The following is a 26,861-nucleotide window of genomic DNA, read 5'->3' as shown; positions in this document are numbered from 1 at the left end:
GCCAATTCCATCTCCAGAGGGATGATATTCCAGAGGGCAGATGCCATAATAGAAAAGGCTACCGTCCTAGGTGGTCAGCTTGACACTCCTTGGCAGACAGAACCCAGAACATGCCCCTTCTGCCTCACTAGATAGGATGGGTAGAAACAACACAGTACTAATCCTTTGTAAGTGATCATTATGACTTGATGACTCTGGGGAGTTACCTTTATATTTTCAAATTTGCTGTCGCTTCCAGAAGAATCTGTTAACCTTGTACTCACCTAGACTCACTGTTGGGATTTTATGGTGTGGCTGAATTAGAGAATTAGAATTACTACTGTGTAGTATTTTCCACAATTTCTTCCTAGTGTTTCTGGATAGCACTTGGAGTGGTCCTTCTGGAAGGACTCTCCATACTCTCTAGGATTCTGTATTACTACACAGTTACTTCCCATTAATTCTTCCCTGTATAACCTACTGGAAAATGCTTTTACATTTAAATTCTGCACTGCCACAAATCCTCAGATGGATGAAACATTGCATGCAAAGAATTGTACAAGCAGTTGTGCAGTTTGCGGGTAAAAAAAGAAAATTATGGGTAGTCTGTTTTTCTGGCATCTAAATTTGTTTAAAGCAGGGGTGTTCAATCTTGGCAACTTCAAGACTTGTGGACCTCAACTCCTAGAATTTCCCAGCCAACATGGGAGATGAAGTCCACAAGTCTTAAAGTTGCGAAGATTGGACACCCTGGCTTTAAAGGCTTTTGGCAGAAAGTCACTTGGTTCCTCTTAATTCTCCTTTTTAACAGCTGGTCTCAATATCTCAGTACATTCAGAGTTGTCACTCTGGAAATTGTGATGCAGCTTTATGTGGAAGCAAATGGAGAAGGATGCATGTCTCCATGTTGAAAATAGCATGGCTGGATTCTAGTGTCCAAATTGCTTCTTTTATAACATTGCTAGGGAAAATAATACTGGAGAAATGGTTGGAACCTTGAATCATCTCTCATCTCCTCTTCAGATTCCCCAGGTGTCCCTCCAAGTGCCAATGCTCATCATCTCTTCAGAGGATTCAGCTTTGTGGCATCCAATTTGGGGCAGGAACCTGTACAGCAAGAACCACATAAAGCCACAGTTCATCCAATTGTCCAGGTATGAACTTGGCTGTATACAGTAGTTGTTATACCTGTTTCACTTCATCTAGATGTGTTACTGTAGCATAAAAAACATTAAGAAAAACAGCTAGGATTGGAGAAATTTGCCTGTCTAACTTAGATTCAAAGGTTCTAACAAACTACACTGGGATGACTTTGAACTAGTCATTTTTTCTTAATTCACTCTACCTCATAGGCTTGTTGTGGACTAACATTGGAAGTTTATGTATCTCACTTTGAATTCCTGGAGGAAAGATGTGATATAAATTTAACAAGTAATCATCTTTTGTTGGTATCATCACCATCATATGGAAGTGAATTTCTTAATTTGGCTGTTTATTTGTGAGCAAATTATTTTATTGTCCAAATGTCCACTATTTCAGGTAATGTCTCAGTAGAAATATTCATTGCATCTAAAATCTGCTAAATAGAATCTATTAAATGGATGTTTTATTGTAGTAGTTCAAAATTTCTATAACTTGTGGAAACCCCATTTGCAAAAAATGTCAGATTTAGTCCTTTAGTTCTTCTTATACAAGCAGGGACACACAAACAAGCACTTTCATAGTTCATCATGACTTTATTACCCTAAATATAATTTGTGCTTGTCCTGCTATTTCTTTTGCTTGTGCAGTGTTTAGTATCCTCCAGATATTTTAGACAGCCACAGGCAGTAATGGCAACAGACTGTGGGATTTGCAGTAAAAATCATTGCTTTCTCCTGCTGTAGCAAAACACACATTGCCACTACTTGTCCTTTTTCCCCAAGCATTAAGTCAAATACAATTACTTTTTCTATTTCTAGAAATTAATTCAAGGCTTTTAGTCACTTGAATTGGTTGAAAGTGTTTTTCAGTATCTGTTTTTCACTCTGCTAGCTTCTTTGAGAGCTTTCTATATAAAAAGTGGGATAATAATTACAGTAATCTTCTATTATTAAATAATGTCTTATAATTTAAGGTGGTAGCAGAGAGAAAGATGGGGAAAGTGTATCATTAGCCCCCTCCCTCCAACTTGCTAGAATCCTCCCTGGGATCTTCTTTGCCTCAGTTGTCCAGGTGTGGCTGTTTAATCCAGGTGAAAGATTCTTCCTGGCAAGTAGTTGAATGAGCTGCCTCCCATCTTCTGAAATCTGGATGGGTAGAGCAGGAGATGCCCCTTGTAGGACAAGGCTTTAAAATAAATAGTTCCAGTTTTATCTTTTAATTGGGCTTGCTAAGCCCAAGCAGTTTTGGAGTATGAAGTGATTGATTATAAATTAAGTTAGAATAAAGAAAAGAATATTTTTTTTCTTCATAACAGCAGCGACGTGAGGATTTGAAAGAACAGTATCATTGCCATTTAGTTTCAAACCAAAGGTAACACTACCATGTAATTAGACTGAGAAAACAGAAAGAAACAGGGAGGCAGAGTACAGAACCAGACTTGAAATTATCCCAGATAGAATAAACTGCTACTTAAAAGAATATTCTCACAAACCTATTAAACATGTAACTTCCAGGGTTTTCTAGGTATTTCTAGTGGGTTTAGATTTATTTTAAGAGGCTGCTTTCCTTAAGGCCTCCAACGAAGGCTGAATGAGCTCAGACTAAATGCTAATTTCATTTCCATCTGAATCCTGTCCTCTACTTCATACTAGAAAGAACTGTAACTGTGTTTTGAGAATATTTGAAATCCTGAGTTACCCAGCAATCCACTCAAAATATGGAGCTCCCCCAATCCACTAAAATTATATTCTAGGAGCGTAAGAAATGATGACACCTAAAATATAAAATGTTAATAATATCAGTGCTATCTAAATGATTAAGAATAACATATACTGTCCATGTGTCAGTTTCTCATGTTTCCAGCATGAACTATTTTGTAATGTGGAAAAGAGAATTTCCCTATATCAGTACCAGAAAGTGGTACCCTAATTAAGAGCTGAATATGAGCTATACCCACTGAAGGGAAATTGTTCTGACATAAAATTACCCACAAGTATGTGACTAACACCTTTGTGTAAACAGTTTCAATTATTTCATGGAAAGATTTAGTTCCCATTATCAGCCATTTTTCACAAAGTGTCACAATACCTTAAATAAATTGCTTCCACCACCTTTTTCTGTGGTATCAGCAGTAACATATTGTGTCCTTCCTCTCCAGTCCCAGCTTGCGAAATACAACAAAGGTCAACAACCAAAAACCATATTAGCAATGAAAGCTAATATGAGAAGGAGGTTTATTTTCAGTGGTAGAGGATACCCTTTGCATGCAGAAGTTCCTAGATGAGTTTCTCTGAATGTCATATTGGCAGAAAGACAAGACATAAATCGTGAACTTCATGATTGTCATCATCATCATCTTCATCATCCAGTACATTTCCAAGGAGAACTGAAAAATCCCCAGGGAATATAGCCTGAACAGCCATTGCCAGCCAGTGAATAAATACAAAATAATAAATGCACTGAGGATGGGAAATTACTTTTTTTATTTAACGCCTTTCCTTAAAAATCATAGAATTTGCTTTTTTCACACCAGCTCAGCCAGATGGCAGCTTCTATCCTTAGAGATCAGGAAAGTGTCATTGGACAGCATAGAAATTTTAAAAACCACCCCAAAACCGATGGCAGATAAGTTTCAGGTTGTTTGCCAAGAAAACTACAGAGACATTTGTATTAAATCATCAGCAGTTGAACTCACCTTAAAGGAGGTTTAACTTCAATGGGATGTTTATTTTGGGATCAACTGTGTTGTATTTTTATACTAATATTGCTGTAGCTTTACTTAGTCGGGTTTACGTAAAAGAAAGCCAAGCATGCTAAGGATTGCAAGATCAATTGGACAGAATTAAGGCAGCACTTGTTTAATTAGCTGTTTCTCTGTGTTAATCAACTGTCTCTGAATTGCTAGTGCTAGAGAATCGTCTGAGGGAGTCAACCATAAGACTTGTCCTTTTATTGCTATTGTTTTGTTTCCCTCTGTAGCAGTTACATGGGAACAATATTCACTTTACAGATGGATATGAAATCCGGGAAGACATCGGCATTGGCTCATATTCTGTTTGCAAGAGGTGTATTCACAAAGCTACAGAAGCAGAGTTTGCAGTAAAGGTAAGGAATCACTGTGGTATGTCGGGTGATCGTCTGGCAAGGGCAACTAGTACAGGTTTTGTTGCCTTGATGCAGCAGGGCAAGAGGTTATGGGAACCAGACAGTATGAAGGAGAGTTTCGAATGTAAATGTAAGTCAACCCATGAGGGAAATGTATATGTGAATGGAGCATTCCTTTTTTTCTATTAATCTCTAGCAATCACAATTTATTTGTCATATTATGTCATTTTTTAAAAAATCTCTTGCATTTCATGTTAACTTTGACATAAGGTACAGTATCAAAAGAGAACAAAGCCTGGTCCTAACCACATGCCTATTTGGATCCAATCTCAGGAAATCCATCAAATTTATCTTTGGATTTTTAAAGTTTGCTTCTTTTCAAATGGCAAAACTGTTGCCATTTCATTTCCCCCAATAGCTCTGCAAGTATAAAAAAAATTCCAGGGCAGATCAGGTCATGTTAAATAATACAGATCTTTAGGGTATTTTAACAAGTAACTGAACACAATCCAACTTTGGCTTTATTCTTTGATCCAACTCTCATTTTGATTTGAACTAGATTATACAGTAATGACATTCATGTTGCATGTCATTACTTGTGAGATGGGCAGCCATATAAAATTGATAAATAAATAAAATCTAATTTAAAGAGTCATGAAATATTTAGATTGGAAGATGTAAAAACACAGTTGGCTGTCCAACACTGTGCTTTAAAGCTCTTGTTGAAAGCATTAGAGAGATATGCTGAGAATTGTTCTGATGGTTTTGTGACATGTGTAGCCACAAATGTTTATTTCCTAAATATTTGTTTACTTGTGCTGGTTCAGTAAAGGAAGCCAGCCAGACCGATGTTTACAGTAGAAGCAATGGATGTTCTGAGAGTCCTTTATTTTTGCTTGTTTGTTATATATACAAACATCGTTAGTTTTTGTGTGACATGACCAAAGGCACTTCTACTTGGGATTATTGGGTTTTTTTCAGATTAGTTAAATGCCCCTATATCAGCTACACCAGTTTTCTTCTAGCTCAATTTCAGCCCAGTTCAAATCACTTTTGTTTTGTTTTCTTATCTTTGGAATTCAAGTTCCATGCAGTCTGTGGTGGCTGATTTTCCATGGGTGGGAACTCTTGACACTCTGGCTCCTTCGCCACTTCAGCCACTGTGGCATACCGGTGTCCTTACCCAGAGCTTTGCAGCCAGTGATCTGCATTTTTGTTTTTGTTTTTTCCTTGTCTGAAAGTCGTAGGGCAAGAAAAGGGAGGAGACCAGAGCTCTGTTTGATGGCCAGACATGATTTTTCCTTATTTGTCAGCTGGGGAGAGCATTGGCTTAGTGTGGTGGTTTCATTCTTGCAATGCCTGTAGTTAAAACTAACAATGAACTGTTGCAAGACTGTTTCTGAGGGTTTGAGAAGTGCTGAAAGAGTGATAAAAGTGCCTATGAGAAACTCCCCGTTTATATGCTTGCAAAAAATATTGTCTGCAACTAATTAACAAAATAAAATAGGAACGGACTTGGAGAAGTTGCCTTTCCTTGGAAGAGTTATTAATTACCAAAGGGCGCAGGATTCACTTTTCTGAATCCGGCCACAGAGCACTTTTGATCAAAATGTTTCCCATTATAGTAAATAGGGATCTTTTTTCAAACCTGATTTTACTTATGGAATAATTTGGGAAGTGAGCTAACCGTTGGGATATAAAAGATTACAAGCCCCCCCCCCCCAAGTATTCTGTGCCACCTGAAATCCACTCGTGGGAATTAGGCTTTTTGAAGCCTGCATGCTGTTCTAGATGGGGACAAAGTCACTTGTGTAAGAGAGAATGAATGAGTGGATATACAGTAAATGAGATGAAATGTCTGTATAATTGTGCATAAATGCGGGAGGGATTTTACAACAGATTGGAGAAGGCTTACTATAGTCATAGTCGTATGGACAAACAGGAGGACAAATTCTCATGTTACAACTGGCTGCTGATTACTTCTTTTGCTAGTACATGCTGGTAGCATGCTTCTTTGAACAGTATAACAGATGGAATACAACAAATGCAGAGAACTTGTCAAATCCTGGCTGATGTTTTCCATCATTCATCTAACTGGAATAATTCTAGGAACTGGGGTGGGGGGCAGGGGGAGAGAGGCTTAATTACATGAAAAGACCCTCAGAATAAATTATCATCCTTTCCCATTTCACCTTTCTCCCCATACTTCTACGGCTATGATCTGCTGTGCTAGCAAATGTACTTCTGCCTTAAGATTAACATACTACCATTATTTAAATTTATTATTTTGTCATGAGATAAAATAACCAGTTTGAACTGGCAGGTTTCATACTGAACCACTACACTTACATTTCCTAAGCATGCTGCTGAAATATTTGAATAAATAATAACAAGAATTTCCTTGAACATATGCCAAGAATGTGTCTGTTGCTACCAGTGAAGAGCCACAATACAATTCTCTCTCTTATACGGAGAAACATTGTTATGTTTAATAGACAAGGGGAAATGGCTCCAAGTTATAAGTGTTGTGTGTTCTGTATATTTATATTGTAAGCATGTTGATAGGAATGAATACTTTTTAAAAAATATTCATTTCTATAGATTTTTGTCTACATTTTTTATAAGTGAGCAATTTGAATGCATCTTCTTGTTTTCCCCTGATGTGCATTTTTGCATAGATCTTTTCTCATTTATTTTTGTGTATCATTTTTTTCCTCTTGAAAAGATTCATCACAGATGAATATTAGTCTTGTGCCTACCAAACTCTTTCTGCCTGTTAAGACTTTGACTGTGGAAACTCTGCACTCCTCTGGGTGATATTTTAAAAGTTTCTAGAACAAAAAAGACATTATATAGCATTTCCACACGGAAGGACTTGAAAAACCATCACAGTTTTGTTCAACCCAATGAAAAATGTTTAATTGAGTTAATTAAATGCATCAGCATACACAAACTTTGAACGCTAACAACGATTTAGTTGAAGGTTAAATATGTGAATGCTGCCAATTAATGGTAGACAGAATCAGAAATATACTTTATACAGTAAGCCATACTGCTTAAAATATTACTAGTTTATTTCTTCTTTTTCTCTAAAACAATAAATCTAATTTTATGGATGATGTTACTGTCCAGTGAATGAATCACCAAAGTTAATCAAGCATAACTTCAAGATAATTCAAAATCATAGAAACAACTACAGTCAGTAATCTCTCTCCTTCAAGACATCTTGAAACAGTAATTACAAATTCCCCTAAAATAATGCTAATCATTAGTGTTGGACACACTTCAAAAATAATGTAAAAGAAATACTTCAGACTCATGCAAGCACAAATAAAGCATCTCTCTGCTAATTATTAAAGCAGCCCATCTTCTGCATGAGTGAAAACTCATGTTGCTGTTTTAAGAAGTTTCACAAAAAGTAATGCAACTCTTAAGCAGCTGCAATGTTTTTCAGCCTCACACAGAGCCCTAAAAACTCAGTCTGCTTTATTGAATTGCTTATATAAAGTGTAAAGCATGCACAGCCCTCCTGACACCTCAGAGGTAATTATGTTTGTGTACTTGGGCACTTGCCAATGTGACATTTTGATCAGATGAAAAAACAACAAAACTGTGCAGTTCCCATTAGCAAAACATTCCAACTATTTTTCCTTGATACTGAAAAAAACTTTGAAGATGAATTAATTAAAGATGGAATAATTCACAGAAATTATAGATTATTTTGTCCTGCCATTAACGCACTTCGCTTTGCAAGCAAATTATGTGACAGTGGACAGGATCTGCTACTATGTCAAAGATGAATCTGCCAACACTGAGTTAGACCCTAAATGATAGGGCATCCACATCTCAAAATCTTTAAGATGGTTGGTGTGACATCACCACTGAAGCCCATGTTCCTTTTACAGATGCACATGTGACAACAAAATTATTCTTTAATTGCATCCACCAGGATGCAATTGGTCACCAGGATGTAAAAAAGATGTTGAGACTCTAGAAAGAGTACAGAGAAGAGCAACAAAGATGATTAGGGGACTGGAGGCTAAAGCATATAAGGAACGGCTGCTGGAATTGGGTATGTCTAGTTTAATGAAGAGAAGGACGAGGGGGGACATGATAGCAGTGTTCCAATATCTCAGGGGCTGCCACAAAGAAGAGGGAGTCAAGCTNAATGGGTGGAAGCTAACCAAAGAAAGAAGCAACCTAGAACTAAGGAGAAACTTCCTGACGGTTAGAACAATTAACCAGTGGAACAACCTGCCTCCAGAAGCGGTGAATGCGCCAACACTGGAAGTTTTAAAGAAGAAACTGGACAGCCATTTGTCCGAAATGGTATAGGGTTTCCTGCCTGAGCAGGGGGTTGGACTAGATGACCTCCAAGGTCCCTTCCAACTTTATCATCATCATCATCATCATTTTTATTATTATTATTATTATCTTGCAGATTTTGACACACACTTCCATGTCTGTAACTCACATTATGTTCTCCCTACATAATTCTGCTACTTCTTCCAGCTACAGCTATATTACCGAGCCTGCTGGCTTAACAGAAAAGTATAATAAAGAAGAGGGTATGAAAATGCAGAATTAGTGAAATTCTATTTACAAACAGTTTTACTCTAAAGCAGAGGGCAACAGTTTGAGCCCCAATGATTTCCTTTTCAGGTACAAATACTGCATACTCAACTGAGGCAAGAAACACATACAAACCATAATAAAGGAGCTTTTCCCTGGGCATAGTTAGAATGTAATTTGGAGGTTCTCCTGGACTTGTAGGACTGGCTCAAGGAGAAGATGGTAGCCATGACTAGGGGGCCTTTGCACAAATGTATCCTGTGCGCCAATTCTCTGGCGATGAGCTCTTGCTCATAGTCATTCATACCCTGGTCACTTCCTGATTGGATTACTACAGTCCACTCTACATGAGGCTGCTCTTGAAGGCTATCCAGGAGTTGCAGCTAATCCAGAATGCAGTAGTGCATGCAGTTCTAGGCACCTGGAATTTGCCTATATTACACTACTGTTACCCATTACCTTTACAGCCCTTGGGTTGTTTTCAGTCCTGCCTCTCCCTGAGGGTATCTGCCCATCTCGCCAGGCTAGATAGGTGGGCGTGCTCTACGTTCCTTCTCTTAAAAGTTATCTGATAAGACCTCGATTGGATTTCAAGGCAAAAGTAGCGGTCTTTCCATTTACATTCTAATTCAATCAGTAAAATAAAATTTTAATAGAGTCTTGCATTTGATAATTCTCCCTTTTTTGTCACATTGTAAATTACAATTTTGGAAGGACACTCTGAGGCTGCACTCAAGGCTTTCAGTGGCTCTGGAGCTCAGGTGCATCTGATTCTAGCTTCACCAGTGACAATATAAGACTGCCCTTTTGTTGTTATGAGTCCCCTGGCTTCTCTTCATTGTCAGAATCAGGAAATGAGTTCTTTTTCTGTCTCTTGTTGCTATTGTTTAACTGTTTCCCAAAATCTGTTCATTAATATATATTGCTGTTTAATTTTAGCATAACATAATCTATGCATAGCTTTTCTTTCAAATGCACAGATGAGACTTCCTCTCTTTGAATTTTCTCTGTTCTCCATTTCTCCCTTAGATAATTGATAAGAGCAAAAGAGACCCTTCAGAAGAAATTGAGATTCTTCTGAGATATGGACAGCACCCAAACATTATTACACTCAAAGATGTGAGTAGTTGTTCAGTTTACATATTTCTTGTGCATATCTCCTTGTGAGTAAGCTGATCTATAAGAAATGTTTTTTAGGGAAATCTGTATGATACCCATTCCAACAATCTTGTGGGAATCTGTGCTGTATCATTGGGTTTAGAAGGTGTATTAATAAATTCGCAATAACCTTTTTATTATTTAATTACAATTATGTTGAATTCTGACATTGGATCAGAATGTAAAAAATTAAATAACTACAAAGACCTTGTTGATATATTTTTTTAATGGAGGCAGCACCCTTATGTATAGTGCCCTTACACAAAGGTTTTCCATTTTACAAAATGGTGAGGATTGCTCTAATAACAACCAATAAGCAAATGTTGCAAAAAATTAGAAATCACCATTCTTTTAGGGAGCTTCATGCTTTTTTTAAAAAAAAATATTTTTCATACAAGTAACGCAAATAAAATGATATAATAAGTCTCTCCTCTTTGTAATTATTTTTGGAAGTATGAGAGTTGAATAAAAAGTAATGTCTTCAATGTTATAAGTTGCCTACAACAGATGGCAAAACTGACACACTAGAAGCTCTAATATATTCTTTAGCATCTAGTCATTCATTTGGAAATTATTGTGAGAATAAGTTGTGTTGCTATTATTTCTCAAACGGAAGTCTACAATGAGTACTCATCAGTGCACTTTAAGCCACGCACTATGATTGACATTTCTGACTGCCACGGAGTCCCTCCAGTTGAAATTCACCTTCGAATGCAGGTTGTTTATGGTGACAATTGTGATGATGTGAGTAGTGTGCGTTGCTAGGTCAAAAAATGTAAAAACATTGAACCAGAAGAGGTTTGACCTGAGATACCAACCAATGAGTTAAATCTCAGAAGAGTTGATGAACTGATTAAGGGCACTTGGGTCACCCAAAGGAAAGTTGCAGTCATGCTTGGCATATCTCAGGAAGATGTGAGTTACATTAATGATCTTCAGTATCAGAAGATTTGTGCAAAAATGGTTTCTTCATATGTTGACTGCAGAGATGAAAGCTTCAAGTCTTAAACTTTACCACCAGTTTGTCAGGCTATGAAATAAAAGTGGCCAATGAAATATGTGCTCATCATTACCGAGAAATGAAGCATCAGTCCATGAAATATCATCACAAAGCTTCACCTATGGGGGGGGGGAATTAAACCTTGGGCTTTGGCAATAAAACTTGTGGTTATGGTTTTGGGGTATACAGATCGGGTTATTCAGAAGGATTTTCTTGAACTTGATACCAGTGTCAAATCAGAGCAATACACCACATAATTCAAAACGTTGAAACAGTGATTAAAACAGAGTTCAGAATCACAAGAAAGAGATTTTATTGCAACATGACAATACTGTACCTCACATTTCATGAGCCACCTGAGGGGCAACTGTGAAATTAGATTTCAGTGTATTACCCTATCCACTATGTAGTCCAGACTTGGCATCATTGGACTTCCACTTTCCCCCCTAACCGAAGCAATATCTACATGGACATTATTGTAATCAAATGAAAATATGGAAAGGACCTTGAGGACTTGGTTGAAGGGATAAAATATGGAGTTCTTTCATATGACAGCTTCAAGAAGCTTGTGCATCATCGGCAGAGGTGTGTAGCAAACAGTGGTAATTTTGTGGAGAAGTAAATGCAGGTAACAGAAGAACTCATTTCAAGGATTATTTACTTGTTTCATTTATTAAATTATCCCTACTTCAAAGTTATGGAAGAGGAGACATAATTTTTCATTCCACTGTCATACAATAAAATGATCAGATATATAGGTAAATAAACACTTGATGATGATACCAAGTTCACCTTTTCTATAGAGAACATCACATCTTCAAGGCTGCCCTGCAACATGTAATTTCTCTTGACCTCCCTATATTCATATATCAACAGCAACAAATAATGATTTGAACCTCCTTTATTTAAAAACCAGGGCCAGGCAGCTAGGCTGGGATATACATGGCTAGGTTCATCTAGTTCAACCACACTTGCCTGTTTAGCTCATTACTTTATAATCAGGAGTATGCAATCAGGGCAGGCATGTTAGTGCCATCTAGTGATTGGGTCTTCAGTTGAAATTATCCCCAAACAATATGATCAATGGTAAGAATTGACAGAGTTGTTCAAACATCTGAAAAAGACCAAGTTGTGTATTCCTGATTATATTAAGCTGAAGAGTATAACAAACCATTCACGAAAATAATATTTGTTATGGAATTTGTTTTATATTCCTTTCTATATCCTACATTAGACATGTCAAACTCATGACGTCACATGACATCGCGCCACGTATTGGGCCGGTTTTGCCATTGCAGGCAATGGGGTGGGCGCGGCTTCTGGATGATGCGTCCGGCCCGTGGGCCGGCAGTTTGACACCCCTGTCCTACATCTTTCTGTTTTACTTCTAGAACGATAAGCAAATGTTGCAAAAAAAAAATTGCAGGTCAATAAAATGTTGATGTTAATTAAAATGTGGGTAACTTGAGTTAATGTAACCACCTGCATTAAGAACTATGGCCACTTGATTTCCCATCAAGCCAATGCCTGTTTGACTCCTGGAAATCAGAAAAAGAACAAGTGGTTTTTCTTATTTTATTTGTGCACAATAAGATAAGGCAGGTGGTCCTCAACTTATGACCACAGTTGAGCCCAAAATTTCTGGGGCTAAGCAAGACAGTTTTTAAGCGAGTTTTGCCCCGTTTTATTACCTTTCTTGCCACAGTTGTTAAGTGAATCTGGCTTCCCCATTGACTTTGCTTGACAGAAGATTGCAAAAAGTGATCATGTGACCCTGGGACACTGCAACCATCATAAATACATGCCAGTTGCCAAGCATACAAATTTTGATCACGTGGCAATGGGGATACTGCAGTGATCAACAGTGCAAAAAATAAGTGTTGAAAAACTTTCATAAGTCACTTTTTTCAATAAATGGACACTAAATGAATGTCTGTTGGTCAAGGACTACCTGTATGAGGTTTTAGTGCATTTAAGGTTTACGGAGCAAGTACTTGATGACTTTTCTGCATGCATGTACAGGTCTATGATGATGGAAAATTTGTATACCTTGTAATGGAGCTGATGCGAGGAGGAGAACTCTTAGATCGAATCCTTCGACAGAAATGCTTCTCAGAACGAGAGACTAGTGCCGTTCTCTGTACCATTAGCAAAACTGTGGACTATCTGCATTCCCAGGGTGTGAGTATACCAGTTCTTCCGTATCCAATCAACTTTCTAAAAATATTACTTCATGTCATTAAAATATTGACTCGTGGAAGGTATATATCATCTCCCTCACAGAGACAAAATCCACAATGAAAATGAACGTGGCGTGTGATTCATTTATATTCATTCATAGTGAAAAATGGAAGACTGCAAGATAGAATAGAATGGCATAGAACAGAAGTATGATCTCTTATAATAAAGATCAAATGCCTGCAGCACATCCTTCAAATAGAAGATTTAATTGTTATTACCTTTCTAGTTGCAGAAATGAGCCAAATTACTGGCAAATTACAGCTTCTCAATTATCAACTGCTCCCAATCAGATTTGCCGCATGTAATTTACTGGAAACGATTAATATCTCAGAAAGATAGAGATAAATATAAAATTAATTAAGTTCCTCTGGTTTGTTATTAAAATGTATCCTCTTCTCTGTTTCTATGTGGTAATGTCAATATTTATCAAAGCATGGAACTAAATGTCCAGAAGACACTTCTAGAATTAACTAATAATTTTCAAAGAATTGCAGCTGGGGACAAATCATTTACTATTACAGCAATTTGGGTTTAGATAACACACAGTGTTTCAACTTTATTTTCAGGTTGTACATCGAGATCTGAAGCCTAGTAATATTTTGTACATGGACGAATCAGGGAACCCAGAGTCGATCAGAATGTGTGATTTTGGATTTGCCAAACAACTGAGAGCTGAGAATGGTTTACTAATGACACCATGTTACACAGCCAATTTTGTAGCACCTGAGGTATGGAAATTTAAAAAGTCCACATGATGGTCACTATTTCCATTATGGGCAATATCCAGGAGTTGCCTTTGATATTTATACAATCACTTTCTGGAGAGTGATTTCAAGAGCGTTAGATTTGGAGACAGGTGGCACAGCACCTGACCATTTTTTCTGAGCTCAGAAGGTAAGTGGGTTAAGGTTTGGCTAGCATTTTGATGGGAAGCCACCAGGAAATATGAAGTCTGAATTGGAAAATTGAGAAAAACTCAGAATAAGACAATAGCAAACACTTCTATACTGTGGCAAAATAACTTCATGGACAGGTCCAGGAAATTGCAAGGAGTCAAGCTCAACTTGAAGGAGATTTTATTTTATCACATTGTTCATTGGAAAATGCTGTAATGCCTACAAAGAAAAAACAACACTAAAAACACAAAGGGGGAATCCATCATTTTAATCCCTCATATGTTCAATTCAGTCTCGTTCATTCTATCATAGTTTCAAAAGAGTAATTGAGGACAGAAACAGCAATTTCTTATTAAAGAATTGGAGATCACCCTCATGCAAATTACTGTACCAAAGCTCAGATTACTTTTCAGAACCATATTTGCATATAACCTTTTCATTTTCAGAATGTTGTTGAAGGGGAACCAGCAGAGTAGCTCCAGATGTTCTTGAATTACATATTTATTATTGGTCTTTTTCTGACTGTCTTCAGAATGTATTTAGAATGCTGAAGACATTAATATTCCAAGTGGACTATTTTCACCTAGAGGTGATCATTTCTTTGCTAGTCCCAAATGGACCTATTTCTGGAATTTGGTGTTAACAGTTCATACCATTCTTTATGGCTATGGTATCTTTATGGTTTTATTTTTGAATTAGAGGATGACATCTGGAGATATATATATATATTCAGTGTCATGGGACTGATATATGATATAGATAGTCCTCAAGTTATGACTTTAATAGAACCTGCCCACCTTGGTCATAAGTCATACCAATTGTAAATCGGGTCATTCATGTGACTGATCTGATTTTACAAACTTTTTTGCAGCAGTCGCTAAAAGAACGAATGGTTTGCTGTGGGCTGGTTTTGCTGAAAAACAGAAGTAACCGCTGGTTTTCAGCAAAACTCACAAAACGTGGTTATGTGATTGCAGGATGCAGCAAACGGATAATTGCAAAGCAGTGTGCAGTTATGTGATTGGGGGAGGGGGGAGGTATCAGACATCAGAACTTCAGAACCAGGTCATAAGTACCAAAGAAGGTCCACTGTAACTTGGAATAATTGCTAAGTAATAATAATAATAATAATAATAATAATAGTAATAGTAATAGTAATAGTAATAATAGTAATAATAGTAATAATAATAATGAAGTTGGAAGGGACCTTGGAGGTCATCTAGTCCAACCCCCTGCTCAGGCAAGAAACCCTATACCATTTCAAACAAATGGCTGTCCAGTCTCTTCTTAAAAACTTCCAGTGTTGGAGCATTCACCACTTCTGGAGGCAGGTTGTTCCACTGGTTAATTGTTCTAACTGTCAGGAAGTTTCTCCTTAGTTCTAGGTTGCTTCTCTCCTTGATTAGTTTCCACCCGTTGCTTCTTGTCCTGCCTTCAGGCGCCTTGGAAAATAGCTTGACTCCCTCTTCTTTGTGGCAGCCCCTGAGATATTGGAACTCTGCTATCATGTCCCCCCTCGTCCTTCTCTTCGTTAAACTAGACATACCCAATTCCAGCAGCCTTTCCTTATATGCTTTGGCCTCCAGTCCCCTAATCATCTTTGTTGCTCTTCTCTGTACTCTTTCTAGAGTCTCGGCATCTTTTTTACATCGTGGTGACCAAAATTGGATGCAGTATTCCAAGTGTGGCCTTACTAAGGCATTGTAAAGTAGTATTAATACTTCACATGATCTTGATTCTATCCCTCTGTTAATGCAGCCCAGCACTGTGTTGGCTTTTTTGGCAGCTGCAGCACACTGCTGGCTCATATTTAAATGATTGTCCACTAGGACTCCGAGATCCCTCTCACAGTTACTACTACTAAGCAAGGTACCCCCTATACTATACCTGTACATTTGGTTTTTCTTGCCTAAATGTAGAACCTTACTTTTTTCACCATTGAATTTCATTTTGTTAGATAGCGCCCAGTGTTTAAGTCTGTCCAGATCCTCCTGTATCCTAAGCCTGTCTTCTGGAGTGTTGGCCATTCCTGCCAGCTTGGTGTCATCTGAAAAAATTGATGATTTCCCCATCTATCCCCTCGTCCAGATCGTTGATGAAGATGTTGAAGAGCACTGGGCCCAGAACAGAGCCCTGGGGCACCTAGTAAACATATCTTCATAATCCAGTATAAATGTTCATAGATAAACCAACTGAATGAAATTTCAGGGGAGAAGGCAGTTTTAAGGCAAACTGCTTCCTTTCTCTTTCCTTTGAAAACATAAACTTTGCAGGAACCTCATTTGCTGTTAATGCTATTTCGCTTAATCTCCAATTTTTTTCAGTCCAAAATTCAACATCTGTTACTGCCATATTAAATACTTTCTCAATTGTACAAGTTATTTAAAAAGCAGTTTCATGCTTGTTTCCATAACAATTTTTAGTTTTGAACCCTTAATTATATTGAATGGTAGATAAATCAGTTATATATTTAGTGGTAATGATAGCGCAGAACATTATGAATGGTTAAAGATATCTAGAGAAGAACTGACCTGCCATCTAGTGGAAGCATTTTGGCAGGTAAAAAAAATAGCTTCATATTTCATAAGCTCTGATCATTGTCAGTAGGTAAATTTAATCACATAATAGCTTTTATTTGCTCCATTTGTTACTGAGGTCTGGGTGAAAATCATTTGTTCTCTTCAGGGGCACATTCATGAATCTATATTTTATTTACAAAATCTCATTAGATAGCTCTGAAAGGTACTAGATTAAAACTAAGATAGGAAAATTCGTATCAATCTTCATAAAAGCCCAAATCTTGTTATTGTCTTAATCATTTATAAAACATAATTGAGTATTCCTATTCCACATGCTAATTCTAAGGAGTAGCATGTGGGATTTTGCATACCTGTGGCATTTCCCAAAAGTGTAAATGGATTGCTGATCAAAAGACTAAAAGTTGTGGGACTAAGGGGGGCGGGGGGGTTGTAAGCAATCAGAACTTCAGAACCAGGAATAATTTTTGCGCAATACTGGAAGAATGAAGGACTGCCATCAGAAGAAGAAATAATCGGGAAAATATTGGAATGTGCAGAGATGGACAGATTAACTATGAGGTTGAAAGATAAAGAAGATACAGACTACTATCAAATTTGGAACCTATTTTATTCTTGGCTAGAGGAAAGAATGAAGGATTAGGAATTGAACATGTATTAGCTTAGCAAACTCCAGACAACTTGTTGATTGGAAAAATTAACATATGTTGATGAAAAAAAAACACCAATAAAATCTTTATATATAAAAAAAAGAACTTCAGAACCAGGTTGTAAGTACCAAAGAAGATCTGTTGTAACTTTGAGCAAAATCTGAGAAGTGCAGTTCAGTTTTATGCCAGGCAGGGAATGTGCAGACCTGAATTTTCTTCTTCAGATAATCTTTGAAAAATGTGTAAGTGCAAGGAAAAAAAATATATTGAACAAGTTTTTGATTTAGGGAGGAATTTTGATTTTAATGGAGGAATTTTAAGACATGTAAATTTAGTAGATAGCTCTTGGTTGTATGTGGTCTGGAGAATAAAGTTAAAAGCAGCAAAAATGGCTGTATATAAGAACATTTTTACCCTATGGTTATTTAGAGGTGAGACTTTGGTATGTCAGAAACATTAAAGTAAACTGGATACTGTAGGAATAGATTAATTTAAAAAAAAACTATTTGTAGTAAAAGAAGAAGTGATAGGGGCAGGAATAAATGAACACCAAACAAATGTATATGGAATACAGAAATGAAAGAAGTTTATTGAATTGGTTTGATTAGAGAGAGAAAAAGAACAAGGGTCTAATTGCAGAATAATTATATGAACGAAGAGTGAATGGGTCAAGAGGAAAGGGAAGATTGTGAATGTTGTCCTTGGATAGAATTATAAGGCTGGAAGAAATGTCAGAGGTCTTCTAGTTCAACCCCCTGCTCAAGACAGGAGCCTTATATCATCCCAGTCTATTTTTGAAAATCTCCAATAATAAGATTCTCAAAAAGAGATAAATGAGATATTTAAAGATCAAAAGGTGATAGATGTAACGAAGGCGCAAATGATTTATTAGACTAGGAAGGTACAAAGACATACAGTGTAAACTAAATTTACCTTTAATTTCTTTTACTATTTCTTCTTTTTGCACTCTGCATTATGTTATTTACTCTGAATAAAATGGCAAGATAGGCAGCCTGCCATTTGGGTTAAAATAAGAAAGTTATCAGGGAAGTTGCCAGACACACCCTAAATTAAGAAATAACAATGTATTCAGTGTAATAGTACTTCTTCCACACGAAGGTTGTAAAAGACAAAAATGGGAGGTGTTTTTCCCAGTTTCAGGTTTAAAACACACACACACACACACACATACACACACAAACAAATGCATGGCAGAATACTTTAATGAAATATATACTGGACAAACTGAGTGAGTGAAAGTCAATCAGTGAAATATGCTTTGATCCTTTTGTTTGCTTACTTACATGATTACATTGCCTAGCTCCAGATGACTTCTGGCTTTTGACATAAAACATAAGGGAGAATAAAAACATTACAGTTAATACAGTCACCGACACAGTCAGTCATAATTACCTAGTATAAGTCCCAAATCTCCACTGAAGCAAATCAGTTTTGCCACTTTGCATTAAGCTAATAGTCAATATACAAGGTGAACTCCATTGGCAAATTGCTCCTAAGCATTTTAGAGAAGGAGTGCCTTTGAGTCCATGTCCCCCCCAAATTTTTGTAGGGATGATCTTCCTTCTGCATTCTCACAGGGACTATGCAAATTCCACTTGGAGGAGATGATCCCTAAAGCACCCTAGAACCAAGCCAGGAATAGCTTCAAAGTTTAAAACCAAAACTTTGAATTGGACCCAGGGTTTATTGGCGTGAGGGAACACATGCCTAAATGTGAAGCAAGCAACAATTAAGTCTTCAGCAACTCTCAAAAGCAGTAAAATATAATATACTTACATTTCCTTTCTGTAGGTCCTGAAACGGCAGGGTTATGATGCAGCCTGTGATATCTGGAGTTTGGGGATTTTGTTGTATACCATGTTAGCAGGGTAAGTCCAAACAGTTTGTAATATCTGTAGCCTGGTCGTTCTTGGAGGTCAGTAAAGAAAAACAAAAGCAACATAAAGACAGAAACACAATCTAGACCAGGGGTCTTCAAACTTGGCCCTTTTATGACTTGTGGACTTCAATTCCCTGAATTCCTCAGCCAGCATGCCTAGTAAATACCGCTTGAATTATTTAGCTGAGTGCTAAAGATTCATATGACTGAAATTGTCAGGGTTGTTACAGGCAAGTTAAGGCATATTATTTGCAGTTGTTTATTCCAGTTGATGTCCATTTTGAAATGGCTGTGTTTTGAAATTAAAAAAAGTAAATATGTTTATCAAAATATGTAGATTTTATAGAGAAAATGTACACTTTGTTTGATGACCATCGAATTGTGATATATTAGTATTATAAAACCTTTCATAATGGAAGGTTTTATAATGCTCTTTAAGTGTTGCTTTGTGTCACAAAAGAAAAAAAGGTCATATTATAGGAATATAATCCAATTCTGCTCATGTTTTTTTTTAGAACTTCACGTTTTGGCTTTTAGACATATTTTTATCATAAAAAATAACAATGTTTTTTAAGAAGCTAAAATCTAGGACTGATTTACCTTATAGACAAAATATGCTTATTTTTGTGATACTGTAGTATGGAAGATTTAAAAACCTGATTAGAAATGAAAAAGAGGAGAAAAATGCCTGGACCAGAATTGTTTAAAGCAGGGGTCTTCAAACTTGGCCCTTTTATGACTTGTGGACTTCAATTCCCAGAATTCCTCAGCCAGGCATTAGGAATTGGGGCTCTACACATAAAGAGCACAGCATTAAGGAAGGCTTTTTGTATGCAAGTCAGAAGTATTATGCTTTGATCATGCTGCTACATCTGTTTCACATATTATTTGTTGCTTAACAGATTCACCCCTTTTGCAAATGGACCAGATGATACCCCAGAGGAAATTCTGGCTAGAATTGGCAGCGGAAAGTATGCTCTAGCAGGAGGGAACTGGGATTCCATATCTGATGCTGCAAAGGTAAAATAATGCTTCATAATACGTTGCTTGTGATTGTTATCCATTTATTTTGCTTGTGTTGCTCATGATTACCCTCCATTTATTTAAAATGAATGCATATAAAATGAACAATAAATGCAGCAGTTTCTTAAAAACTCCAATGGCAACTATATGAATATGCAAAATTACATCTTGTAAGTGGGAATGCCTCAGTAAGGACTGTCATATTTGCAATTTTTCTGATTATCCATAAAAGTAGAGCAATTAACTGAAATGATTAAAGATTAATCCCAATATTGATATGCATTATATCTAAAATGCCTGCTTGATGTCATGTATTGCACAGATGCCATGTTTTGTAGCATTATTACAATAGGTTGGAAACAATCACAGCAGGGCAGCAATATGTGGCTTAGGTTTTCTTTAAATTAGAACTAAATAATAGAATAGAGCTGGAAGGAACCTTGGAGGTCTTCTAGTCCAGCCCCTCTCCCCCCCTGCGCTTAAGCAGGAGAACCTGTTCCATCCCAGACAAATGAATGACTTGACTATGTTTAGCTTCATTTCAGTATCTTACAGCTTTCTAGGTTTCTAAACTTCAATGCAGTTCAGAATTAGTATAGACAAAGAAAAAAGCAGAATGATCTGGTTCAATCTATTTTCTTTTCTTCCACTTTGGTAAAAGTAAACACTGAATCAGGTCAAAGTCTAATTTATCAAGCAGTTTGTTTTCAGCAATGAATGGTCAGATGCTGTTGTGAATCTACATGAAGTTCGTTATCCTATGTTTTTGATATTTGAGGAATTTGATAATTGCAGATTTTGGCACAAATTCTATGAATTTGCATGTTTCAAATAAATGTACTGTATACATCAAAATTTACAAGTCTTATATAGTACATCCAAAGTAATTCTCAATGAATTCAATGAGGCTTGTTCTCACATTAATGAATATAGGATTGCCACCTCTGGTTAGTGATCCAGCAGTTACCACAATCGTGAATACTTTAACACAGTTCCTGACTCTTTATCCTTAGTGTTAAAGTAATTTGAAAATACACTTTTAGAGAGAAATTATGACTAGCAGTACACTTAGTCCTCATTTAATTACCATAATTGGAACCAGCAACTTGGTCATTAAGCGAAGTGATCACTAAGTGAGAAATCACATGACCATAATTGTCCTTACAATTTTATTTATTTTATTTTTATTTTTTTGCTTTACAAAATTAGTAGGATATGACTCCAAATAGTAGAGTAAGCTCAAACAGTTGGGAAGATTTCTGGAATTTGATTTATGAGGAAGCTGGGTAAAAGAGTGAATCTTATAGTCCTTTTTCCTCAATTCGCACACCCTTTGGAATGCTGACCCCAGGGCTAGGATAATTAGCAAGAAGAGAATTAATACATTCCTTGTAGAGAGAGGGATTACAAGAGAATAAGCAGGCAAACAATGGGGAATACACATCAGAAGCAATGCGCTAGTGTTAACTGCTTTCTTTACTGCAGCTGCTTTGAAGACAAAAATTCTTCACTGTGAAATTGATTAGGGTCTTGTCTCTGTCAGTCAGCAGCACCAATGGGCTGGAGGAGTCTAATCAATTAAGATCATAGAGTTAAGCTTGTTACCTAACTTGTAGTTAGCATTTTTAAGGGGCATATTGCACCATGGAGAAAAGCAGCTTAGGAAGAGATACTATAGCTTATTTGAGCAATATCTCCACTGTATGTGAAGAGGTGGGGACAGGTCAAACACAGGACAATACATTCTAACTAACTGCAATGGCCAAAACGTGTTAGAAAAAAATCAGGTTATAAATGCAGGCATACAGTAAGTCACAAAATTATTTTTTCATCACTGTTGTAACTTTAAACAATCTCTGTCCAAGGCAGTAGCTAAATGAGGGCTACTGTACTTATATATATTTCAATTCAAATTAGAGTTATGGATGGGCAGGGACAAATGCGATACATATCACAAATAAATTTAATTCTTCAAACCTTCCTTCCTTTCCTTCCTTCCTTCCTTGTTGATTCCTGGTGATTGTCTGTACTACTCACTGCAATTAGCTCCACAAAATTTCAGACATGGTTTGTCATTCTCTCTTTCTTAGTGCTAAGAGAGAGTGACTGGCCCAAAGTCACCCAGCTGCTTTATACATAAGGCAGGATTGAACTCATAATTTCTTAATTTCCAGCCTAGTGCATTAAGCACTACACCATACTGGCTTCCTATCTCATCTTAATAAATATATCCTATTTATTATTAAAGTAGCTGAAAATACATTGAGAGGTTAAAACAATTCTTTTGTAGGCATGGCAAAACCCAAGTCAGAACAATAATTGCAACCCAAGCCCCATGAATACTCTTTAGCTCCATTGTCCAAGAAATCAGAATTAAGGTTTCTTTTCTTATGAATACAGTTTTAATATAATATTCTGATAGGAACATTTTGTCCTTGAGGTCCTGAAGCGTTTGCTTCTCTCTTTCCTCCCCACATCAGAAGAATTTCATTACCTTGAAAGGATGTAGACTAATTGTTATAGGCTGACTTCTTAAGCCATTTTCCATTCTTCTATACCAGAAATCATAATCCTAATTATCCAGAGTGGTTATTATTCTTAGTAAAATAACATTAATGTAATCTTCTCTATATCATTTTTTTGCAGGATATTGTATCAAAAATGCTTCATGTAGATCCTCATCAGCGCTTAACAGCAGCCCAAGTTTTAAGGCATCCATGGATAGTAAACAGGGAGTATCTCTCCCAGAATCAACTCAGCAGACAAGATGTTCATCTTGTAAAGGTATGTCTAAATGCTGCCACTTCTTAGACATAGAAAACTTGGTGGTAGTCTCATAAGATGCTAAAATAATTAACCTGATTTTACATACAATCAGAATCAGCCACATTATTTCATTGTGGACTAGAATTTTTAATTCCCTCCTCCCCTCAAAGATCTCAAAAAAATTTTTTTTAAAAAAATACCCTACTTCTTACAATGTCACCTGTCCTATATTCATGCAATCTTGTGAGAAAATGCCAATAATATCTGTCAAGATGGGTCTTAGTGTAAAGCTGAGGTGAACTCCCACAATCTGCTGACCTCAAAAATCATTTTTGAGGGGGAACCAGGTCACAGTAATCATGCAGTGATGTTCAGATTCTAAAAAGTTGCAGATCTCTGTCATGAATTATTTGTCAGTAAGATTAATGAACTGGTAGGAAGGAGGGTACAGTGGCCTAGCTGTTAAGATGCTGGGCATGTCGATCGGAAGTTTGGCAGTTTGAGAACAGAAGCACAACATGACGGGGTGAGCTCCCAATCCTGCCCCAGCTCCTGCCAGCCTGGCAGTTTGAAATCATGCAAATGCAAGTAGATAAATAGGTACCATTTCGGTGGGAAGGTAACAGCATTCCATGTGTCTCGGTGTATAATCATGCTGGGCACGTGATCATGTAAGCCTCTTCTGACAACACTGGCTCCCTCAGCTATGAAACGGAGATAAGCACCGTCCCTAGGGTCGAACATGACTGGACAAGGGAAACCTTTATCTTTTTGAACCTNCCAGCCCCCCCCCCCCCCCCCCCCGCCCCGCTTAAGCAGGAGAGCCTGTTCCATTTCAGACAAATGAATGACTTGACTATGTTTAGCTTCATTTCAATATCTTACAGCTTTCTAGGTTTCTAAACTTCAATGCAGTTCAGAATTAGTATAGACAAAGAAAAAAGCATAATGATCTGGTTCAATCTATTTTCTTTTCTTCCACTTTGGTAAAAGTAAACACTGAATCATGTCAAAGTCTAATTTATCAAGCAGTTTGTTTTCAGCAATGAATGGTCAGATGCTGTTGTGAATCTACATGAAGTTCATTATCCTATGTTTTCGATATTTGAGGAATTTGATAATTGCAGATTTAGACACAAATTCTCTGAATTTGCATGTTCCAAATAAATGTACTGTATACATCAAAATTTACAAGTCTTATATAGTACATTCAAAGTAATTCTAAATGAATTCAATAAGACTTGTTCTCACATTAATGAATATAGGATTGCCACCTCTGGTTAGTGATCCAGCAGTTACCACAATCGTGAATACTTTAACACAATTCCTGACTCTTTATCCTTAGTGTTAAAGTAATTTGAAAATACACTTTTAGAGAGAAATTATGACTAGCAGTACACTTAGTCCTCATTTAATTACCATAATTGGAACCAGCAACTTGGTCATTAAGCGAAGTGATCACTAAGTGAAAAATCATATGACCTTAATTGTCCTTACAATTTAATTTTTTTTTTTTTTCTTTACAAAATTAGTAAGATATGACTCCAAATAGCAGAGTAAGCTCAAACAGTTGGGAAGATTTTTGGAATTTGACTTATGAGGAAGCTGGGTAAAAGGGCGAATCTTATAGTCCTTTTTCCTCGATTCGCACACCCTTTGGAATGCTGACCCCAGGGCTAGGATAATTAGCAAGAAGAGAATTAATACATTCATTGTAGAGAAAGGGATTACAAGAGAATAAGCAGGCAAACAATGGGGAATACACATCAAAAGCAATGAGCTAGTGTTAACTGCTTTCCTAGCATACTCTTTACTGCAGCTGCTTTGATGACAAAAATTCCTCACTGTGAAATTGATTAGGGTCTTGTCCCTGTCAGTCAGCAGCACCAATGGGCTGGAGGAGTCTAATCAATTAAGATCATAGAGTTAAGCTTGTTACCTAACTTGTAGTTAGCATTTTTAAGGGGCATATTGCACCATGGAGAAAAGCAGCTTAGGAAGAGATACTATAGCTTATTTGAGCAATATCTCCACTGTATGTGAGGAGGTGGTGACAGGTCAAACACAGGACAATGCATACTAACTGCAATGGCCAAAACGTGACAGAAAAAATTCAGGTCATAAATGCAGGCATAAGTCACAAAATTATTTTTTCATCACTGTTGTAACTTTAAACAATCTCTGTCCAAGGCAGTAGCTAAATGAGGGCTACTGTACTTATATATATTTCAATTCAAATTAGAGTTATGGATGGGCAGGGACAAATGCAATACATATCACAAATAAATTTAATTCTTCAAACCTTCCTTCCTTCCTTCCTTCCTTCCTTCCTTCCTTCCTTCCTTCCTTCCTTCCTTCCTTGTTGATTCCTGGTGATTGTCTGTACTACTCACTGCAATTAGCTCCACAAAATTTCAGACATGGTTTGTCATTCTCTCTTTCTTAGTGCTAAGAGAGAGTGACTGGCCCAAAGTCACCCAGCTGCTTTATACATAAGGCAGGATTGAACTCATAATTTCTTAATTTCCAGCCTAGTGCATTAAGCACTACACCATACTGGCTTCCTATCTCATCTTAATAAATATATCCTATTTATTTTTAAAGTAGCTGAAAATACATTGAGAGGTTAAAACAATTCTTTTGTAGGCATGGCAAAACCCAAGTCAGAACAATAATTGCAACCCAAGCCCCATGAATACTCTTTAGCTCCATTGTCCAAGAAATCAGAATTAAGGTTTCTTTTCTTATGAATACAGTTTTAATATAATATTCTGATAGGAACATTTTGTCCTTGAGGTCCTGAAGCATTTGCTTCTCTCTTTCTTCCCAACATCAGAAGAATTTCATTACCTTGAAAGGATGTAGACTAATTGTTATAGGCTGACTTCTTAAGCCATTTTCCATTCTTCTATACCAGAAATCATAATCCTAATTATCCAGAGTGGTTATTATTCTTAGTAAAATAACATTAATGTAATCTTCTCTATATCATTTTTTGCAGGATATTGTATCAAAAATGCTTCATGTAGATCCCCATCAGCGCTTAACAGCAGCCCAAGTTTTAAGGCATCCATGGATAGTAAACAGGGAGTATCTCTCCCAGAATCAACTCAGCAGACAAGATGTTCATCTTGTAAAGGTATGTCTAAATGCTGCCACTTCTTAGACATCGAAAACTTGGTGGTGGTCTCATAAGATGCTAAAATAATTAACCTGATTTTACATACAATCAGAACCAGCCACATTATTTCATTGTGGACTAGAATTTTTAATTCTCTCCTTCCCTCAAAGATCTTAAAATTATTTTTTTTTAAAAAAAATAACCTAATTCTTACAAGGTCACCTACATTCATGCAATCTTGTGAGAAAGTGCCAATCAATATCTGTCAAGATGGTCTTAGTGTAAAGTTGAGGTGAACTCCCACAATCTGCTGACCTCAAAAATCATTTTTTGAGGAGGAACCAAGTCACAGTAATCATGCAGTGATGTTCAGATTCTAAAAAGTTGCAGATCTCTGTCATGAATTATTTGTCAGTAAGAATAATGAACTGGTAGGAAGGAGGGTACAGTGGCCTAGCTGTTAAGATGCTGGGCACGTCGATCGGAAGTTTGGCAGTTTGAGAAGAGAAGCACAACATGACGGGGTGAGCTCCCAATCCTGCCCCAGCTCCTACCAGCTTGAAATCATGCAAAATGCAAGTAGATAAATAGGTACCATTTCGGTGGGAAGGTAACAGCATTCCATGTGTCTCGGTGTATAATCATGCTGGGCACGTGATCATGTAAGCCTCTTCTGACAACACTGGCTCCCTCAGCTATGAAACGGAGATAAGCACCGTCCCTAGGGTCGAACATGACTGGACAAGGGAAACCTTTATCTTTTTGAACCT

The 26,861-nt window shown here is 37.0% G+C and overlaps 1 protein-coding gene across 1 annotated transcript in view; it reads left to right on the top strand.

Moving 5' to 3' along the window:
* The window catches only part of RPS6KA2 (ribosomal protein S6 kinase A2), a 142,392-nt gene that overhangs the window by 114,750 nt on the left and 781 nt on the right, over nt 1–26,861 (top strand). Inside the window, exons 13-20 of the mRNA XM_015818361.1 lie at nt 1,003–1,133; nt 4,102–4,227; nt 9,829–9,918; nt 12,980–13,138; nt 13,765–13,926; nt 19,094–19,170; nt 20,084–20,201; nt 22,851–22,988. Of these exons, the coding sequence (XP_015673847.1) occupies nt 1,003–1,133; nt 4,102–4,227; nt 9,829–9,918; nt 12,980–13,138; nt 13,765–13,926; nt 19,094–19,170; nt 20,084–20,201; nt 22,851–22,988 (1,001 nt within the window). The remainder of the gene's footprint in view (nt 1–1,002; nt 1,134–4,101; nt 4,228–9,828; nt 9,919–12,979; nt 13,139–13,764; nt 13,927–19,093; nt 19,171–20,083; nt 20,202–22,850; nt 22,989–26,861) is intronic.

This window comes from Protobothrops mucrosquamatus, unplaced genomic scaffold (assembly GCF_001527695.2).
Source record: "Protobothrops mucrosquamatus isolate PMUCROS unplaced genomic scaffold, P.Mucros_1.0 scaffold_135, whole genome shotgun sequence".
Classification (NCBI taxonomy): Eukaryota; Metazoa; Chordata; class Lepidosauria; order Squamata; family Viperidae; genus Protobothrops; species Protobothrops mucrosquamatus.
Note: the sequence above shows the minus strand (reverse complement) of the source record. Positions and strands in the feature narration are given on the sequence as shown.